This window comes from Danio rerio, chromosome 14 (genome assembly GCF_052040795.2).
Source record: "Danio rerio strain M-AB ecotype USA chromosome 14, GRCz13ab, whole genome shotgun sequence".
NCBI lineage: Eukaryota > Metazoa > Chordata > Actinopteri > Cypriniformes > Danionidae > Danio > Danio rerio.
In genome coordinates this window covers 41,160,993-41,177,376 of record NC_141034.1, presented here as the reverse complement: position 1 = coordinate 41,177,376, position 16,384 = coordinate 41,160,993, and the positions used below count along the sequence as shown (strand labels likewise).

Genomic DNA, 16,384 nt, shown 5'->3' with positions numbered 1-16,384 from the left:
TAATATGCATGTGATTAAATTGGAGGTGGTAATTAGTTGCATTAGCTTAAGGAAATCTTTAACTTGACAATATTCATATTTGCTTCATTTTGAAATAAATCTCTTTCATATTCTATTTATTTATTAAATCCAGTCATTATTTTATTATTATTTATTTCATTCTGCTTACCATGCTCTGCAAAGCTTCATATAAAAATGCATGACCGGACCCAAAAACTGCATATTTGATATAGTAAAAGATTACTGCAGTAACATTTAATCGAACAATAAAAGATAATTCTACCATCTTTTTTTCCATTTGAATATTTTAGATGATATACAGTTGGAGTTTAAATAATTAGAACGCCTGTGATACAAAGGGATTTTTAACAGATCAAGGATTTGTATCACAGTATTTCTTTCTTCTGGAAAATACTTTTAGTTAGGGTTAGGTTATGCAGTTATAGTTTAGGGTTACAAATGCATTGATTCATTCATTTTCTTTTCGACTTAGCCCCTTTATTAATCTGGGGTCACCACAGCGGAATGAACCGCCAACTTGTCCAGCATATGTTCTTTGTAGCGGATGCCCTTCCAGCTGCAACCCATCACTGGGAATTGTCCATACACTCTCATTCACATACATACAGTACGGACAATTTAGCCTACCCAATTCACATTAGCGCATGTCTTTAAACTTGTGGGGAAAACCAGGGCACATGGAGGAAACCCACGCCAACATGGGGGGAAAATGCAAACTCCACACAAAAATGCCAACTGACTCAGCCGAGGCTAAAACAAGTAAGGCGAAAGTGCTTTCCACTGCACCACCGCGCCATCTAGTTTAGAAATATTATTAGTATTTTTAGTTATAAAACTAAATAAATTTTAAAACTGCTATTATTTATATTAATAATAGTTTTTGCACCCTTGCTACAGAGCAAACCACTGCTGAAAAGGTTATTTGCATAATTTGTACAACTTGTCTAGTTAATTAACCTAGTTAAGCCTTTAAATGATCTATTATAAGCCTATTAAATTTTCATAAATACTTTTATGCTTAAGAAAAGTATCTTGTAAAATAGCTAGTAAAATATGATGTTCTTTCATTATGGCAAAGATGAAAGAAATCAGTTATTCATTAGATGTTAAAGGTTTTATGTTTAAAATGTGTTGGAAGATATATCAATTGGGAAACAATTGAAAAAAAAAATTTAAATTTGATAAACTATATAACTTAACCTATAAAGCTAATTTAATTTCAACTATATTTTTTATTTTAAAACAATATAAAAAGCTTTAAAATAAAGGAAGGATTATATATCAGATAACTTATCAAATCAAGGAAGACACAAGTGTAATAAAATAGATGTCATTTTTAAAAAAGATAAATGAGTTACTAATCCAAAGATCCTGTAAACCCAGAACAATAAGGAAACAAAAACTATTTGCACATAATTAAGTTTGATGATGCTGTGTCATGTTATATTTGGAAAATAAAAAAAAATTTGTTGTTGTTGTTGTTGTTGCTGTTGTTGCTGTTGTTGTTGTTGTTGTTGTTGTTGCTGTTGTTGCTGTTGTTGTTGTTGTTGTTGTTGTTGTTGTTGTTGTTGTTGTTGTTGTTGTTGTTTTGAAATGAATACACTGTAGAACCTTATTCCATCAAATAAATAAATAAAACAGTGCTTGTTATTAACTGATAGCTAAATATATAATCATATACTGATATTCTTTGTAACAATGAGAGGGACTCTGAAACTCTGAAAAGAGCTTAGTCAAGGAATATACATTTAAATTGTATATTGCATTTAAGGAACGTTTAAACTGGTCAAATGAAAAAAAAACATATTGTCATGATACTATACATTCTAAAAATGTCTTTAGCTACACAGTATTGAAGTTACACTTTAAAGACATCTTCATACCTTCAAAATTGTGATCATGTTTTAGTTCACATTACATTCAAATGTGTGGTTTTAGGAAATCAAACTATTTACTCTTATTATTAATCTGTTTCTTCATTGTTATGTCTAAAACATATCTTTTATTTATATTTATATATTATAATGTATTATATTTATGATATTTCACAGAAAGTGCATGATAGTATTAGTACAGGATTGACATATTTGTTCATACAGATGTGATCATCTGAGCAGTCGATTTACCAATGACAAACATGTAATGTGATTCTGTTATGTGTGCTCTGCCTCCCTCTTGTGGTCAATCCTAAAAACACCAAACCCACAATTTATTTTTTTAACGAATTTGGATCGTAATATAGGTTAAGTTAGTAATCAATTTACCTACACCAGACTAATGAAGCACCACTAGGACTGTACTTTAGAATATTAGAAACATCGACGTTTCATTCAATGGTAAATGTCTTTTAGCAACATATCAGGATGCTGGAGTGAATGAGAAAACTCAAATTCACTTCTTTATTTACGATTGTAATTTAGCCTGGGATTTAATGATGTGGTATTTGAAAGCTTGAAGTCAGATAAACTGACACTTAGTAGTCTATATGATCACAAATTTAAAATAGACTAAGTACTAAGCTTAAATATTAAATGTAAATATTAAGACTAAGCTTAATATTTAAATTATTTTTAATTATAATCTTCTCTCTTATCGCCCCCAAAGTATTCCTTTTCAATTTTCAAGAGAAAGTTTAAAAGCACATACTTTTTATTTGGAGACATTCTTCACTTATTTAAAATCTCTTTGTAAATTCAGTGAATGATTTCCTGCAGACCTGCTCTGACTGGATCGTTTAAATCAGGGGTGCTCAACCCTGTTCCAGGAGATCTACCTTCCTGCAGATTTCAGTTGCAACCCATATCAAACACACATGTCAGTAATCATCAAGTGCTGTTCAGGTCCTATTTAAATGGTTCAGATGTGTTTGATCAGGGTTGCAGCTGAACTTTGCAGGAAGGTAGATCTCCATGAACCGAGTTGAGCAGCCTTGATTTAAATCGATAAATTGTTAATTCACGTTTGCTCAATTTCACAACTAAAGTTCAATTTGTGAACTGATTCAAATGATTAACTGACAAAATCATAATAATTAACTGGTTACTCATTTTACTCAGAAACGTTTTGTAATTGATTTTTTTTCCCCTCAAGATTTAGTTTCTTTCAATTCAAAAAGTTTCTCTCAATTTTGGCTTAGTTGTGGTTGATAGAGATACAATGAATCACATGTGTGTTAAACATTGAGTGGGATCTGTGGTAATGCATTTAAACAGGACATGGACATGTCACACACAGTTTGTGGTCAGTGTTTTTAGTGCTCTCGTAGACTGCAGTTAGATTAAATGACTTTATTGTTATGCTGCAAAGTGCTGTACAAAGAGTTTGAAACTCTGTAAGTTTAAAGAATTAAATCTGATAAATGACACAAAATGCAAAAAAAGTTGACGTTTGGTTTAGTTGAATGCAACAGAAGTTTGATGGTGGAAGTTGGTCATGGGATCCATCAGAAGTACTCTGTTGGATCTGACTTGTCACACATTTGAACATGAACATGTGAAGTGATGCCAGGATAAACTTTCTGCATGGGCAGAAGACTTCCAATCTTTTCATATTTAAATTTGGTCCCGGACAAAAGATCTGGCTGTACGTAGAAGAGCTTGAAGCAGAGACCTGCCAAACAGATGACATTATTGTAAGATTATGATTTTCTTGTATGAAGTCCTCAAATGTCATTTGAGGAATTATTTTAAGCAGAATTACTTGAAGAAAGAAATCAAGACTCTAAAAGAACTTTGTGAAACATTTGACTAACTTATATATGTGATGACAGTACAAACCTTCACCCATTAAGGTTATCCCATCATCAATGGCATTGTTATTTCCATATGGTTTAGCTCTGCCAATTATCCTCACATCAAATGGAGCATAAACATAGGCTCCGTCAGTACACACAATGTCCAGACCCATGTGTTTCCTGCTCCCACTGTAACATAGGTACACATAACATGAATCAAATACACCAATACTATAAATATATATATATATATATATATATATATATATATATATATATATATATATATATATATATATATATATATATATATATATATATATATAGTTGAAGTCTGAATTATTAGCCACCCCTGAATTGTTTTTTTCTAAATTTCTGTTTAACGGAGAATTTTTTTTCAACACATTTCTAAACATAATAGTTTTAATAACTCTGTTCTAATAACTGATTTACGTTATCTTTGCTATGATGACAGTAAATAATATTTGACTATTTTACTATTTTGACTATCGAACAAAATATATAGCTTAAAGGGGCTGATCATTTTGACCTTTAAATGTTTTTTTAAAAATTAATAACTGCTTTTATTCTAGCCAACATAAAACTAATAAGAATTTCTCCAAAAGAAAAAATATTATCAGACATACTGTGAAAATGTCCTTGCTCTGTTAAACATCATTTGGGAAATATTTAAAAAGGGAAAAAAATTTAAGGGGGGGGGGGGGGGGGGGGGTGTAATAATTCTGTCTTCAACTGTATATCAGCTTAACTATGTTTTAAAGTTTATCCTCAGTCTTAATCAGTGTATGTTTCTTCAAAAAAGTCTTTAATTAATTGCATCATTACAATTGTATTTAAAACACCTTTCTGAGTATTTTGACTGAAAAGTAACTTAGTTACTCAATAAGTAATTTGATTGGTTGAATCAATGCTTAAAAAAATTACCAATTTCAGTGACAAAACAACTGAAATTAAACTTTTAATTCTTTAAATTTGAGTCAAATAGGAGCTTTAATTTTGTTAACAAAAAATAACACAAAAATTTGAAACATTATGTGTATCAAAAAGACCAGACATTTCAAATTTATAGCACATTCACGTCATACTATATACATTTACCATAAAAATATATGAATGTGCAATAGGAGAAGCAAATGAATTGTGTGTACACATGCATGCATGCATACATACATACATACATACATACATACATACATACATGCATACATGCATACATACAGACATGCATACATACATACATACATACATACATACATACATACATGCATACATGCATACATACATACATACATGCATACATACATACATACATTTTTTTTTTTTTTTTGTAAAACCATTTCAAGGCCAAAATTATTAGCCCCTTTAAGCTATATATTTTCAATAGTCTACAGAACAAACCATCGTTATACAATAAATTGCCTAATTACCGTAACCTGCCTAGTTAACCTAATTAACCTAGTTAAGCCTTGAAATGTCAGTTGAAGCAGTATTGAAGTGTCTTGATAAATATCTAGTCAAAAATTATTTACTGTCATCATGACAAAGATAAAACAAATCAATTATTGGAAATGAGTTATTAAAACTATTATGTTTAGAAGTGTGTAGAGAAAAATATCTCTGTTAAACTGGGGTGGGGGAGCTTATAATTCAGGGGGGCTAATAGTTCTGACTTCAATTGTATCCAGAAAGTGAAAGAGAGAGAGATGACATTAAAACATTGACCTTGTATTGTCACAAACTAATTAAGTTAAAACAATTTATTCAGCATAATTAATCACAATTACTTTGTTTATATAGAACAAAGGCATTTATAACCAACTGTAATTAAACTACCTAAAATGCAGTTATTGAGTGGAAAAGCTATTTAATTACAGTAACTTTTGATTTTGTAAATAATTACACCCAACACTGATCATAAAGTACAACCAAAATAATGCAGATCATCAAAATACTGTAGATCTGATATCAGTTATATTAAACTTTGTTATGCCTTGTAAAAAGTTGTTTAGAGACAGCATTCTGCAAAATATCTTATTTTACGTTTAATTCAGTGTTGTTATAACAGCTGTGATACAAAATAAGAATGTTTTGCTAAACGTGTCATCAGCAAATTGAAGCATTATAAACAAAAAGTCACGATTTACCGGCTGGCTCCATAATGTCCACAACCATAGTTTACATCACATCCTCTTTTCGTGTTATCTTTGTTTCCACTGCAGAGGGGCCCAAATTTCACTGTGGAAAAAAAAGTGTGAAAACTCATCTCTGTTTTATGTGCTTCCTGTTTCTATCTTTATATTTGTCTAATTGTTTTTATGTTTCTTTTCTTTTTTTAATTTGCATTCATACCTCGATCTCTAACACATGAGCAGCTGAGCACTGCAAGAGAGAGATGCATTGAGATTCATTTGCATACAGTTTTTGAATCACTTTTGCAATGTTTATGGTGCATGTTAATTTACTTGTATAGTCTTTTCACAATGCATTTTAATGACACACCACCACAAAGCAATAGTAAACTTGCTCTGTTTGCTAGAAAATCTTGAATTGACATGTTTTGACAAGTATTTATACAGTAATATAGACTTAATAACATTAAATGTACATTGCAGAACACAATAAATCGTTAAATTAAGCTTATTTTGTGAAGCACACTACATGCTTTGTTACTCACAAGCAGCATTTATACAAGATAAGTTTCAGGTTTACAATAAATATTGATACTATGAGGTCAAACTGTTATTTCTCACCAGCCCAAACCAGAAAACAGAAAAGGATGTCGAGACGCATGATCCTGTAAGTGTTTGTTTCCATTGCTTTCTTCTCGGTTGTCGTCCTCGGTCTGTTTGGCTGACGCACATTGAGACTGTTTTTCTCAGTTTTGCTTTCACTTTCATTCTAGTGGGGAAATTCCAACGTTTAAAAGAGAGCAAACATGCAGAGGCAGTATAAACACATAGACAAGGGGAAGAATGAAACCAAAAGGACTGTTTGTGATTGGGTCAGTCTAACAAATACTCTTCTGTAAGAGTCTTGTGTAAGAGTGTGTAATGCCGAGTTCAGACTGCATGATTTTCAAAGTAGTCGTGTCACAGATGTTTTCACACTGCATGACTATCTGGGCTAGCGTTTTGTTTACACTGCCATATGGATCGGCGACAGGGGCTTTCACATTGCGAGTCAAAATAGGGGCTAAAATCATGCTGTCTGAACTCAGCATAAGTGTATCTAAAGACTAGTGGTGTGAAGTAACAAATTACAAATAAATTTATTATAGCTCAAATTGCTATAATTGAGTAGTTTTTTCCTTAGAAATTGTAATTTACAAAGTAGTTTTTATAATGTGTACTTTTACTTTGTCTTGAGTATATTTTAGTTCAGTATTCAAGGTTTCTGCAGGTTTCACCAAGTTAAATTTAAGACTTTTCAAGACATTTTTAAGATCATTATAAATTAAAATTTAGACTTATGCAGGGCTAATGCTAAGGATTTTCTCTTGGCCTATCAAAAATAATTACAAAGTAATACATTTAATAATACAATAATATGAATTTTGTTTGAATATTTTTATTCATTTACAAATACGCAAACCCTGTATCCCTTACTAAGAATAAAACAAAGCATAGCTGTCAATTACTTCAGTCAAATAATAATAATTTAATAATAATAAAAATGTAGGTCAGGTCAGTATCCTCAGCAGTAAATAATGGAGAACTTTTAAGCAAATATTACTGTAGGAAAAGTAATTACATGCTATTTATTTTTTAATTAAAAGTTAAACATATTATTGAGATTGGTATTGTTGGTGATTAATAGCCAGAATGGCTAAACTTGAAAAAAAATAATTAAAGACAAAAAAATTAAGACCTACAGCACAACATTTCAGTAGATTTAAGACTTTTTAAGGCCTAAAATTTAGCTTTTGAGATTAAAGACATTTTAAGACTTTTTAAGATCCCGCAGATACCCTGAGTTTTGTTACTTTTACTCCTCACTTTCCTTCAACCTGCAATCACTACTTTATTTTTTTTTTCTTGTTTATGGGGATTAGAAAAATTCCTGTCCAATCAAATCACACATAGAAAGTAAATCGCATCATAATGAAATACCTCAAGACATGGGCGATTTATAATTGCAGCAAACTGTTTGGAAGCATTAAACGTGTCTAAAAGAAAATGTGTAAAATCTTCATACGCATTGACCCAGAGAATGTTTAGATGCATGTCACTGATGAGAAGATAACGGATGTTTATTGTATGATGGCCAAAATGGCCTTAAAGACCCAGCAGGCACAGGACGTCAACATGATGTCAGATTGACATTGTAACCCAACGTCATGGGGACTTTACATTTTGTGTGGAAATGAAAATCGGGTTGACATCAGAACCCAACGTCAGGCCGAAGTCAATGTCCAATGTCCAACTTAAAATCAACCAAATATCAACGTCTAAAGTTGTTACAGCTTGACATTGTGTGGACGTTACCACTATGACATCTATCAGACATTGCTGATAGGCAAAACCTTAAAAAGCCTGCTGGGCAAAAACTAAATGCACTACAAAATGTTACGTTTACACACATCCACAAATTACATGGACATACTCACTACTCTTGAGTACTTTTGAAAGGGTTACTTTTTACTCATACTTTGAGTAAATTTACAACAGACTCTACTTGCTCTACTTGCACTACATCTTTTGGCAAGTAATAGTCCTTTTACTACGATTTTACAGCGCTCTTTCCACTACTGCTGGGGACTTTGGATAGAGTTATATTGCATTTATAAGCAGCTATTTAAATCAGCCTTCACTCATTCATTCATTTTCTTGTCGGCTTAGTCCCTAATCCGGGGTCGCCACAGCGGAATGAACCGACAACTTATCCAGCAAGTTTTTACGCAGCGGATGCCCTTCCAGCCACAACCCATCTCTGGGAAACATTCACACACACATTCACACACACACTCATACACTATGGACAATTTAGTCTACCCAATTCACCTTTACCGCATGTCACATGAAACCCACGCGAAGAGAACATGGGAGAACATGCAAACTCCACACAGAAATGCCAACTGAGCCGAGGTTCGAACCAGCGACCCAGGGACCTTCTTGCTGTGAGGTGACAGCACTACCTACTGCGCCACTGCCTCGCCCTAAATCAGCCATCACTAATTAATTAATTAAATTTGTTCTCTTATTTATGTACTCTGACTTGTACACCCAGTAACCTTACATGCGCGCACACACACACACACGCACACACTTACCTGCCAGTACCTGACTGTTTTTGTTGTTGTTGTTGTTTGTTGTTTTGTTTTTTGTTGTTTTTTCTTTTTGTATGTGATCGCAATTTGTGTGCCTTTTGCATAATATTACAATAAAAATAAATTAAAAATCCGTAAATTGTTAACTCATGAAGTAATATGCAAATCTGTCAAAATCACACAAAAAGATTTAAATGATTAAATGACAAAGTTATTCAAAATAACTTATTAGTCTGCTTTACATTATGGAATGTAGAGCTGTAAAATGTGCAATGTTTTGTTTTGGAGTGTCGTAAATTTTCCTCTTTATCCCTCAATTTACACACTTTGATAGCGGTTTGGTTTCTTTTCACTTTCACCTTTGGCTTAGTAAGTGCTCTCAGAGACTGCAATTAGATTAAATGACTTTATTTTTACATTGCAAAGCACTTGATAAAGCCTTTGATAACTGTGAATTTAAAGAAATTAATCTGATAAATGGCACAAAAGAAGTTGGCATAGTTTGATGGTGGCAGTCGGTCATCGGCTCAATCAGAAGTACTTTGTTGGATCTGATTTGTCACACATTTGAACGTGAACATGGGAAGTGATGCCAGGATAAACTTTCTGCATGGGCAGAAGACTTCCGATCTTATCCCCTTTCTTCAGGTTCCCGGACAAATTATCAGGCTTAACGTAGAAGAGCTTGAAGCAGAGACCTGCCAAAAAATGACAGTATTGTGAGATTATGATTTTCATGATTTTCATTTTCATTTTTACTTCCCCATTTTAAAAAATAAGCATACCAATTTTTACCATTCGAGTTTCTAAAATATATTGTTGCTATATTTATTTTATTTTTTGAACGTATAACAGATGTAATGAAAGTACAAACCTCCTCCACTCAAGCTTATCCCATCATCAATGGCATTGTTATTTCCATATGGTTTAGCTCTGCCGTTTATCTTCACATCAAATGGAGCATAAACATAGGCTCCATCAGTACACACAATGTCCAGACCCATGTGTGTACGTCGCCCACTGCAGTACGAGCACACATAATGAAAATCAAAACCAAAACAAATCCAAATTTCTCTTAAGATATATATAAACATAATATAATGCATCAAAATATTAGATTTGACACCAGTAACATCAAACTTATCCTCTATTGTATAGAAGAAAAACAACAACAGTTTGATTAGTCTGCAAAATATCTTATTTGATGTTTCATTTCATTATGTTATACAGAATAAAGGTCTTTGGCAAACTTTGTTCTCAGCAAAATGAAATATTATTTATAAAAACAAAAACAAAAGCCAAATTTACCGCTTGGCTCCATAGTTTCCACAGCCGTAATTTTTATCACATCCTCTTTTTTGGTTACTCGAGTTTCCACTGCAGAGGGGCCCGAATTTCACTGTAAATTAAATATAAAAGGTTATGTTCTTCCTGTTTTGTCTGTATTTGTCTGATTGTTTAAGTTTGTTTTTTTGCATTTGCATTTCATACCTTGAGCATCAACACATGAGCTGCTTAGCACTGAAAGAGGGAGACGCATTGAGATTCATTTGAGATTCAGATGCAATGTTTACTGACACCCCACACAGAGCAATAATAAACTTTGCTTAAATAGTAAACCTAACCCGTATTTAGCCTAACAGGATTAAATGAACATTTTAGAACACCGTTTAAATCAAGCTTATTTTGTGCAGTACAGTAATGCTTGGTTACTCATTAGCACCATTTACAGGATAAGTTTCTGAATAAAATTGCTATACAATGAGAATTAGATTGTAATTTCTCACCAGCCAAAAGTAGAAAACTGAACAGGATGTCAAGATGCATGATCCTCCTGTGTTTGTTTCTGTTTTTTTCTTCTCCGTTGTTGTCCTCTGTCTGTTCGACTGAACTCTGACTTTTTATATTTGGTCAAGGAGTCATGTGGAAATTCTGCTTTCAACATATATGCACATGTTTCCACACACACCCAGTGTAATTTCCCAACAGTCAAACATGGATCAACAAGGCCACACTTAAACTAAAAAGGAGCAGTCCAAAGAATATGACAAGACCAACATGAATTAACCAACAATTCTACAAATGGATCTCCAGTATTAGGTTTTGATAAGTATATCAGATGGAATGCTGTTGATATAGTGTTTGACATACAGTAACCTCATGACATTTGAAATAACATACCCTATTCTGGACCGTTGGCCTCATTCCTAGCCTCACCTTTACCTATTTTATTTGTTTAGTTATGTGCAATGAGGAACTTTTTGTGGGATTTCCACTGCAGGCCTGTACAAGCAGACCAGCTGTGACTAATATGTTCTGACTGCAAGCTCCCAGGCCATTATATGTTGGTGTAATCTGGTATTTATTATTAAAGATCACTCACATTAACTCATATTTATTTATGATCGCATAGCTACGATAAAAGACAAAAAAAATGTTGTTGCATCTTTAATTGTATAATTTAGTCACAGATGAAATATTAATAATGCACTAAATTGTATATAGTATCTGAAAATATATAGTTGAAGTCAGAATTATTAGCCCCCCGTTTATTTTCCCCCAATTTCTGTTTAACGGAAAGAAGATTTTTTCAGCACATTTCTAAACATATTAGTTTTAATAATTCATTTCTGATTTATTTTATCTTTGCCATGATGACAGTAAATAATATTTGCCTAGATATTTTTCAATTTCAATGCTTAACTAGGTTAATTAGGTTAACTAAGCAGGATAGGGTAATTAGGAAAGTTATTGTATAATGATGGTTTGTTCTGTAGACTATGAAAAAAATAGCCTAAAAGGGCTAATAATTTTGTCCTTAAAATGGTGTTTAAAAAATTAAAAACTGCTTTTTACTCTAGCCAAAATAAAACAAATAACACTTTCTCCAGAAGTAAAAATATTATCAGACATACTGTAAAAATTTCCTTGCTCTGTTAAACATAATTTGGTAATATTTTTAAAACAGAAAAAATGATTCAAAGGGGGCTAATAATATATACATTAGCATAACATTAGCAGAGAATTATAAGTAGGTCCACACGAAATCTGCGTGTGCAGATTGCCACAGATTTATAGGCCATCATTGAGTCTATTTATGTGTGTAAATTTATATTTATTCAGTTTTCTATTCATTTAACTAATACTATTGTGATATAATAATGATAATATTAAAAGGTACATATAATTTATTTACAATACTGTTTGTAAGGTAATATTTTCCGTCTTTTAGTAATTTTATTATATGTGAGACTTGCTTTGTTTACCAAATAAGTGGATCTAATTGGATTTGCATTGTAAACATTTAATAAAAATTAAAAATGTATTATTTGTGATTTCATATGAGTTTTTAGTTATGATACTCCTAAAATCATTTCCCATAAATCAGCAAAATCTTTACAAAATTTACCACAGAAATAGCAAAAAAATGTCTGGCCCCAATTATAAGCAAGTAAAAAAATCATCAATCATCAATCATGATTGTTAAATACAGTTTTTTTTTTTTTTTTTCCGGCTGTGTTATTATTGTTATGCTATAGGAGAAATTCCAGTGTTTAATAAAAGAACTTTTGAAAAAGGAAATAAGTGCTGTCCTTCTGAAATCAATAAAGTATAAAATCACAACACTTCTGAACCTCCTAATATAAGAAACCAAGTGAAAAAGTAGACTATTATTAGGGATATCATGTGCTACATTTACAAGTAAGAGTTTGGTGAGCGTGTCTAAGGCTGTAATGTATCATTTAAAATGCTAATGCTGAAGCCGTTATTGCATTATAGTTGCAGAGTACAATCACATCACAGATTCAGTTCAACTGTCACTTCCCTTACGGCCAGATATTACATGATAGATATTCCTGCCTTGAATGGTGACCAGACAAAGCAAACATGCAGTGCACTGTAAAAAGTCATTTGTTAAGTTTACTTAAATGAATTATGCAAACTTGCTGCCTTAATGCAATTAAGTAATCATAACTTTATCACATTAGTATTATTTACTAATGTAGAAAAGTAATTCTTACTTATACTGAGTCACATTTACTTAGGTCAATAGATTATATGCACACCGACTTTTAGTTTTCAGCCAGGCAGCCCAGGGGCTCCCAGTGAAATGTTTTTCAATTACATAATTGTCAAGTTTAAGATCTGATTTCTTTAAAAATCAGCAATCTTCACTGCCTGTTATAAATATGTTATGAAGTGGGTCTCAGATCAAACAACAAGCACTGCATTAAATTCCATTTCCCCCCGCCATGTTTTTAAAATATGACAGTTCATTTCACCCCAGTATTTTCAATAGAATTTCTGCACTAGCCTGTTGCTACTGACGGCACTAGCAGTTACAACAGTCTTTCATACAGTTTTACACTTGAACAACTAAATAATTGCTTAAGTCTATTTAACTGAAGGTATTGTAATTACATTACAACATCGATTCCGTAAAAACAACCTTGTGAAATTGAAAATAGTCACATTAAGTTTTCACCGGAAGTTTTTCGTTGGCTTTAAAACTCTAGCTGTGCAAAGAGCCCTTAAAGTCATCTTAACTTTATATTAAGTATTATTTATAAATGTAGTAAAAGTAATTTTTACTTATACTGAGTCAAATTTACTTTGATCAAATAAGTCTTCTCAACGTTATATCAAGTATTAATTAGGCTACTAATGTATTAAAAGTAATTCCTTCTCAGATAGAATTTCAACATTATCAATGCTCAATAAGTATATAAAATACCACAACCGAGTGAAAAAAAATAATAATGTTAAAGCTTCTAAGGTTAGCAATAACCCCAAAACCATAAAAGGAAAATGACAACTTTATCAAATGACATGACACACAAAACACATGCTTTTTGATTAACTGTTATGATATACATGCATAAAACATATAATATTTCCCCTGTGCATCCACAAAATGGAAAACGTTCACTTATTTTATCCATTTGCAAATTGCCAGTTTGAATCCCATTCAAATGGCATCATGTGAGTTTATGCACCTTCCGTCTGCTTATCTGCAAGTTATACTCCACCTGCTGACCAAAGTGCAGTACTGCACGCCTCCAACCTTTATTAATTCATTTTCTTTTCGGCTCAGTCCCTTTATTAATGGGGGCTTGCCACAGCCGAATGAACCGCCAATTTATCAGCATATGTTTTACACAGTGGATGCCCTTCCAGCCACAACCCAACACTGGGAAACACTCTTGCATTCACACGTACAATATGAACAATTTAGCTTAATTTACCTATAGCGCATGCCTTTAGACAGTGGGGGAAACCGGAGCACTCAGAGGAAACTCACACAAACATGGGGAGAACATGCAAACTCCACACATAAATGCCAATTGACCCAACCGAGTCTCGAACCAGCGACCTTCTTGTTGTGAGGCAATCATGCCCACTGCGCCACCGTGACGCCGGCTTCAACCTTTAGTCAAACTTAATTGATAAACTTCAGTACAGTTTACTAAAGTTCTTTATTTTATTTACAGGATGCACGTTAAAGTACACCTAACACAGTCAAATCAAATTAAAGTCTACAAATTTGCCAATATTTGTAAAGTTTACAAGCATTTTTCAAGTAGATTGAGTAATTACTTTTTACAGTGAAGGTAGTTTAAACGTAAAGACAAGAGGACAACTGAAATCAAAGCACTGTTTGTGGTTGAGTCAGTCTATAAGACTTTACACTCTTGTGCAAGAGTGTACTGTACAATCTGTTTATATTTACAGGGTATGATTACTTTTCAGATGCTTTCGGTGAGGTCGACAGTTTTTAGAAGCATAAACAGTAGAGGTCAAAAGTAGAGAGCAGTTTATAAACACTTGATTTTTTTCAGGGAAAAAAATGTAAACAGTCAAAGGTAAGAAGGAAGTGCACAGGCCCTTGCTTTGAATGGATTTAGTATTTGTGGCCACAAGACATCACAAGTCTCATTAAGAAAATCATTAGTCTATCACATAAAGGTCTCTTACATGGCATGGTTAGATTGGTAAATTCTTATTTTTGCCCAATATTATCAAACGTTTAACAATCTTTAGTACACAGTCTGAATTTGGGAGAAGACAATTTCAGACAATCTAAACCAATGGTCTCAAACTCCTTTCCTAGAGGGCCGCAGCTCTGCGTTTAGCTCCAACCACCACCAACTCACTTCTGCTTAATAGTCTGTGCACTATAAAAAAAAATCAATGATCACCTTTTACCGACAACATATGTGTTTAGGTCATTGTAACTTATTAAACTAAGTTAATCATGTTCTAACTTAGTTTTATAAGTTATGCAAGCTGTTAAGTCAGTTTAAAATAATATAAGTTCAATGGACACATAAGGTTAATTTTATTCAGTTTAAAAATTTAAGGCAGACAGGATTTTTTTTTCTCTGCGAAAATGCTTTTTTTAACCTAAAATTTTTGTCGTTTCTAGTCCAAATATCTAAAAATTCTTAAATCATAAAGAATTTTCTAGGCAAGCAAAACATAATTTCTTGTTTAAAAAAAATAATGTGCCATTTTTTAGGTGAATTTTTTCTTAAAACAAGCTAAATAAACTGCCAATGGGGCAAGCAAAATAATATTGTTTTTATTTTGACAAAAGATTTTTTTTTTTACCCCATTGGCAGATTATTTTGCTTGTTTTAAGGAAAAAATTTACTTATTTTTGTCATATTAATTCTTAAAACAAGAAAATATGTTTGCTTGTCTAGAAAATCCCTCTTGATTAAATAATTCTTCAATATTTTGACTAGAAACAAGACAAAAAAATGCATTTTTGCAGTGTAGTAGTCTTGACCACCTTGATTAATTGGATCAGCTGTGTTTGATTAGGGTTGGAGCAAAACTGTGCAGCACTGTGGCCCTCCAAAAAGAGTTTGAGACCCATGATCTAAACTTTGAGGGGCTGAGGTAAGAAAGAAACAATATTTAAAGGGGGAAGTGAGGGGAAAAGACAAAATGTAATGTTCATGTTTGTCTCAGTCTTTTAAAGACTATTGTTAATGTTATTTACTTCAAGCTACGGTCCAGTTCAGGGCTGGCTTATTAACTTGACTATTAAAAAAAAGCTGGTTGTGTGGGTCAAAGCTGGACCAGAAAAAAAAAAAAGTTACACTACACCAGTCTCACCCAACAACAGTCTGCTAGCCCTACAGTGATGTTGTTCCAGTCTTCTTCAGACTCTTCCACATTTCACTGACTGGGTTGTTTTAACCTTAACTTTTTTCTCAAAGGATTTTCTAGAGATTTTAAATCAGGTTAAGATAGGAATCTGACCGTTCCATTTCATTGGGGTGTTTTCAGCTTCAAGGAAATGCTTTACTTGTCTTGTTGTGCGATGAGTTTCA

The 16,384-nt window shown here is 32.6% G+C and overlaps 2 protein-coding genes across 2 annotated transcripts; both read right to left on the bottom strand.

The window, feature by feature from the left end:
* Positions 1 to 3,293: 3,293 nt before the first annotated feature.
* lect2.2 (leukocyte cell derived chemotaxin 2, tandem duplicate 2) lies at positions 3,294 to 6,623 on the bottom strand. The gene is made up of 5 exons (XM_087281847.1): positions 6,526 to 6,623; positions 6,125 to 6,154; positions 5,920 to 6,010; positions 3,798 to 3,943; positions 3,294 to 3,630 (listed from the first exon to the last, which is right to left on the bottom strand). Exons 1-5 carry the CDS (start codon positions 6,587 to 6,589, stop codon positions 3,464 to 3,466), a joined length of 498 nt encoding a protein of 165 aa, XP_087137973.1. The 5' UTR covers positions 6,590 to 6,623; the 3' UTR covers positions 3,294 to 3,463.
* Positions 6,624 to 9,433: 2,810 nt separating this feature from the next.
* Positions 9,434 to 10,917, bottom strand: lect2.1 (leukocyte cell derived chemotaxin 2, tandem duplicate 1). The gene is made up of 5 exons (NM_001048055.2): positions 10,829 to 10,917; positions 10,533 to 10,562; positions 10,350 to 10,440; positions 9,916 to 10,061; positions 9,434 to 9,739 (listed from the first exon to the last, which is right to left on the bottom strand). The coding sequence occupies exons 1-5, from the start codon at positions 10,866 to 10,868 to the stop codon at positions 9,573 to 9,575; spliced, it is 474 nt and encodes a 157-aa protein (NP_001041520.2). The 5' UTR covers positions 10,869 to 10,917; the 3' UTR covers positions 9,434 to 9,572.
* Positions 10,918 to 16,384: the final 5,467 nt, after the last annotated feature.

Coding starts and splice junctions, on each gene's coding strand:
- lect2.2 (XM_087281847.1), bottom strand. CDS start 6,589: ATGGAAACAAACACTTACAGGATCATGCGTCTCGACATCCTTTTCTGT. Junction 6,155..6,525: donor CTGTTTTCTGGTTTGGGCTG/GTGAGAAATAAC, acceptor TCTCTCTTGCAG/TGCTCAGCTGCTCATGTGTT. Junction 3,944..5,919: donor GGACATTATGGAGCCAGCCG/GTAAATCGTGAC, acceptor CCTATGTTACAG/TGGGAGCAGGAAACACATGG.
- lect2.1 (NM_001048055.2), bottom strand. CDS start 10,868: ATGCATCTTGACATCCTGTTCAGTTTTCTACTTTTGGCTG. Junction 10,563..10,828: donor CAGTTTTCTACTTTTGGCTG/GTGAGAAATTAC, acceptor TCCCTCTTTCAG/TGCTAAGCAGCTCATGTGTT. Junction 9,740..9,915: donor GATAAGCTTGAGTGGAGGAG/GTTTGTACTTTC, acceptor ATTTTTTGGCAG/GTCTCTGCTTCAAGCTCTTC.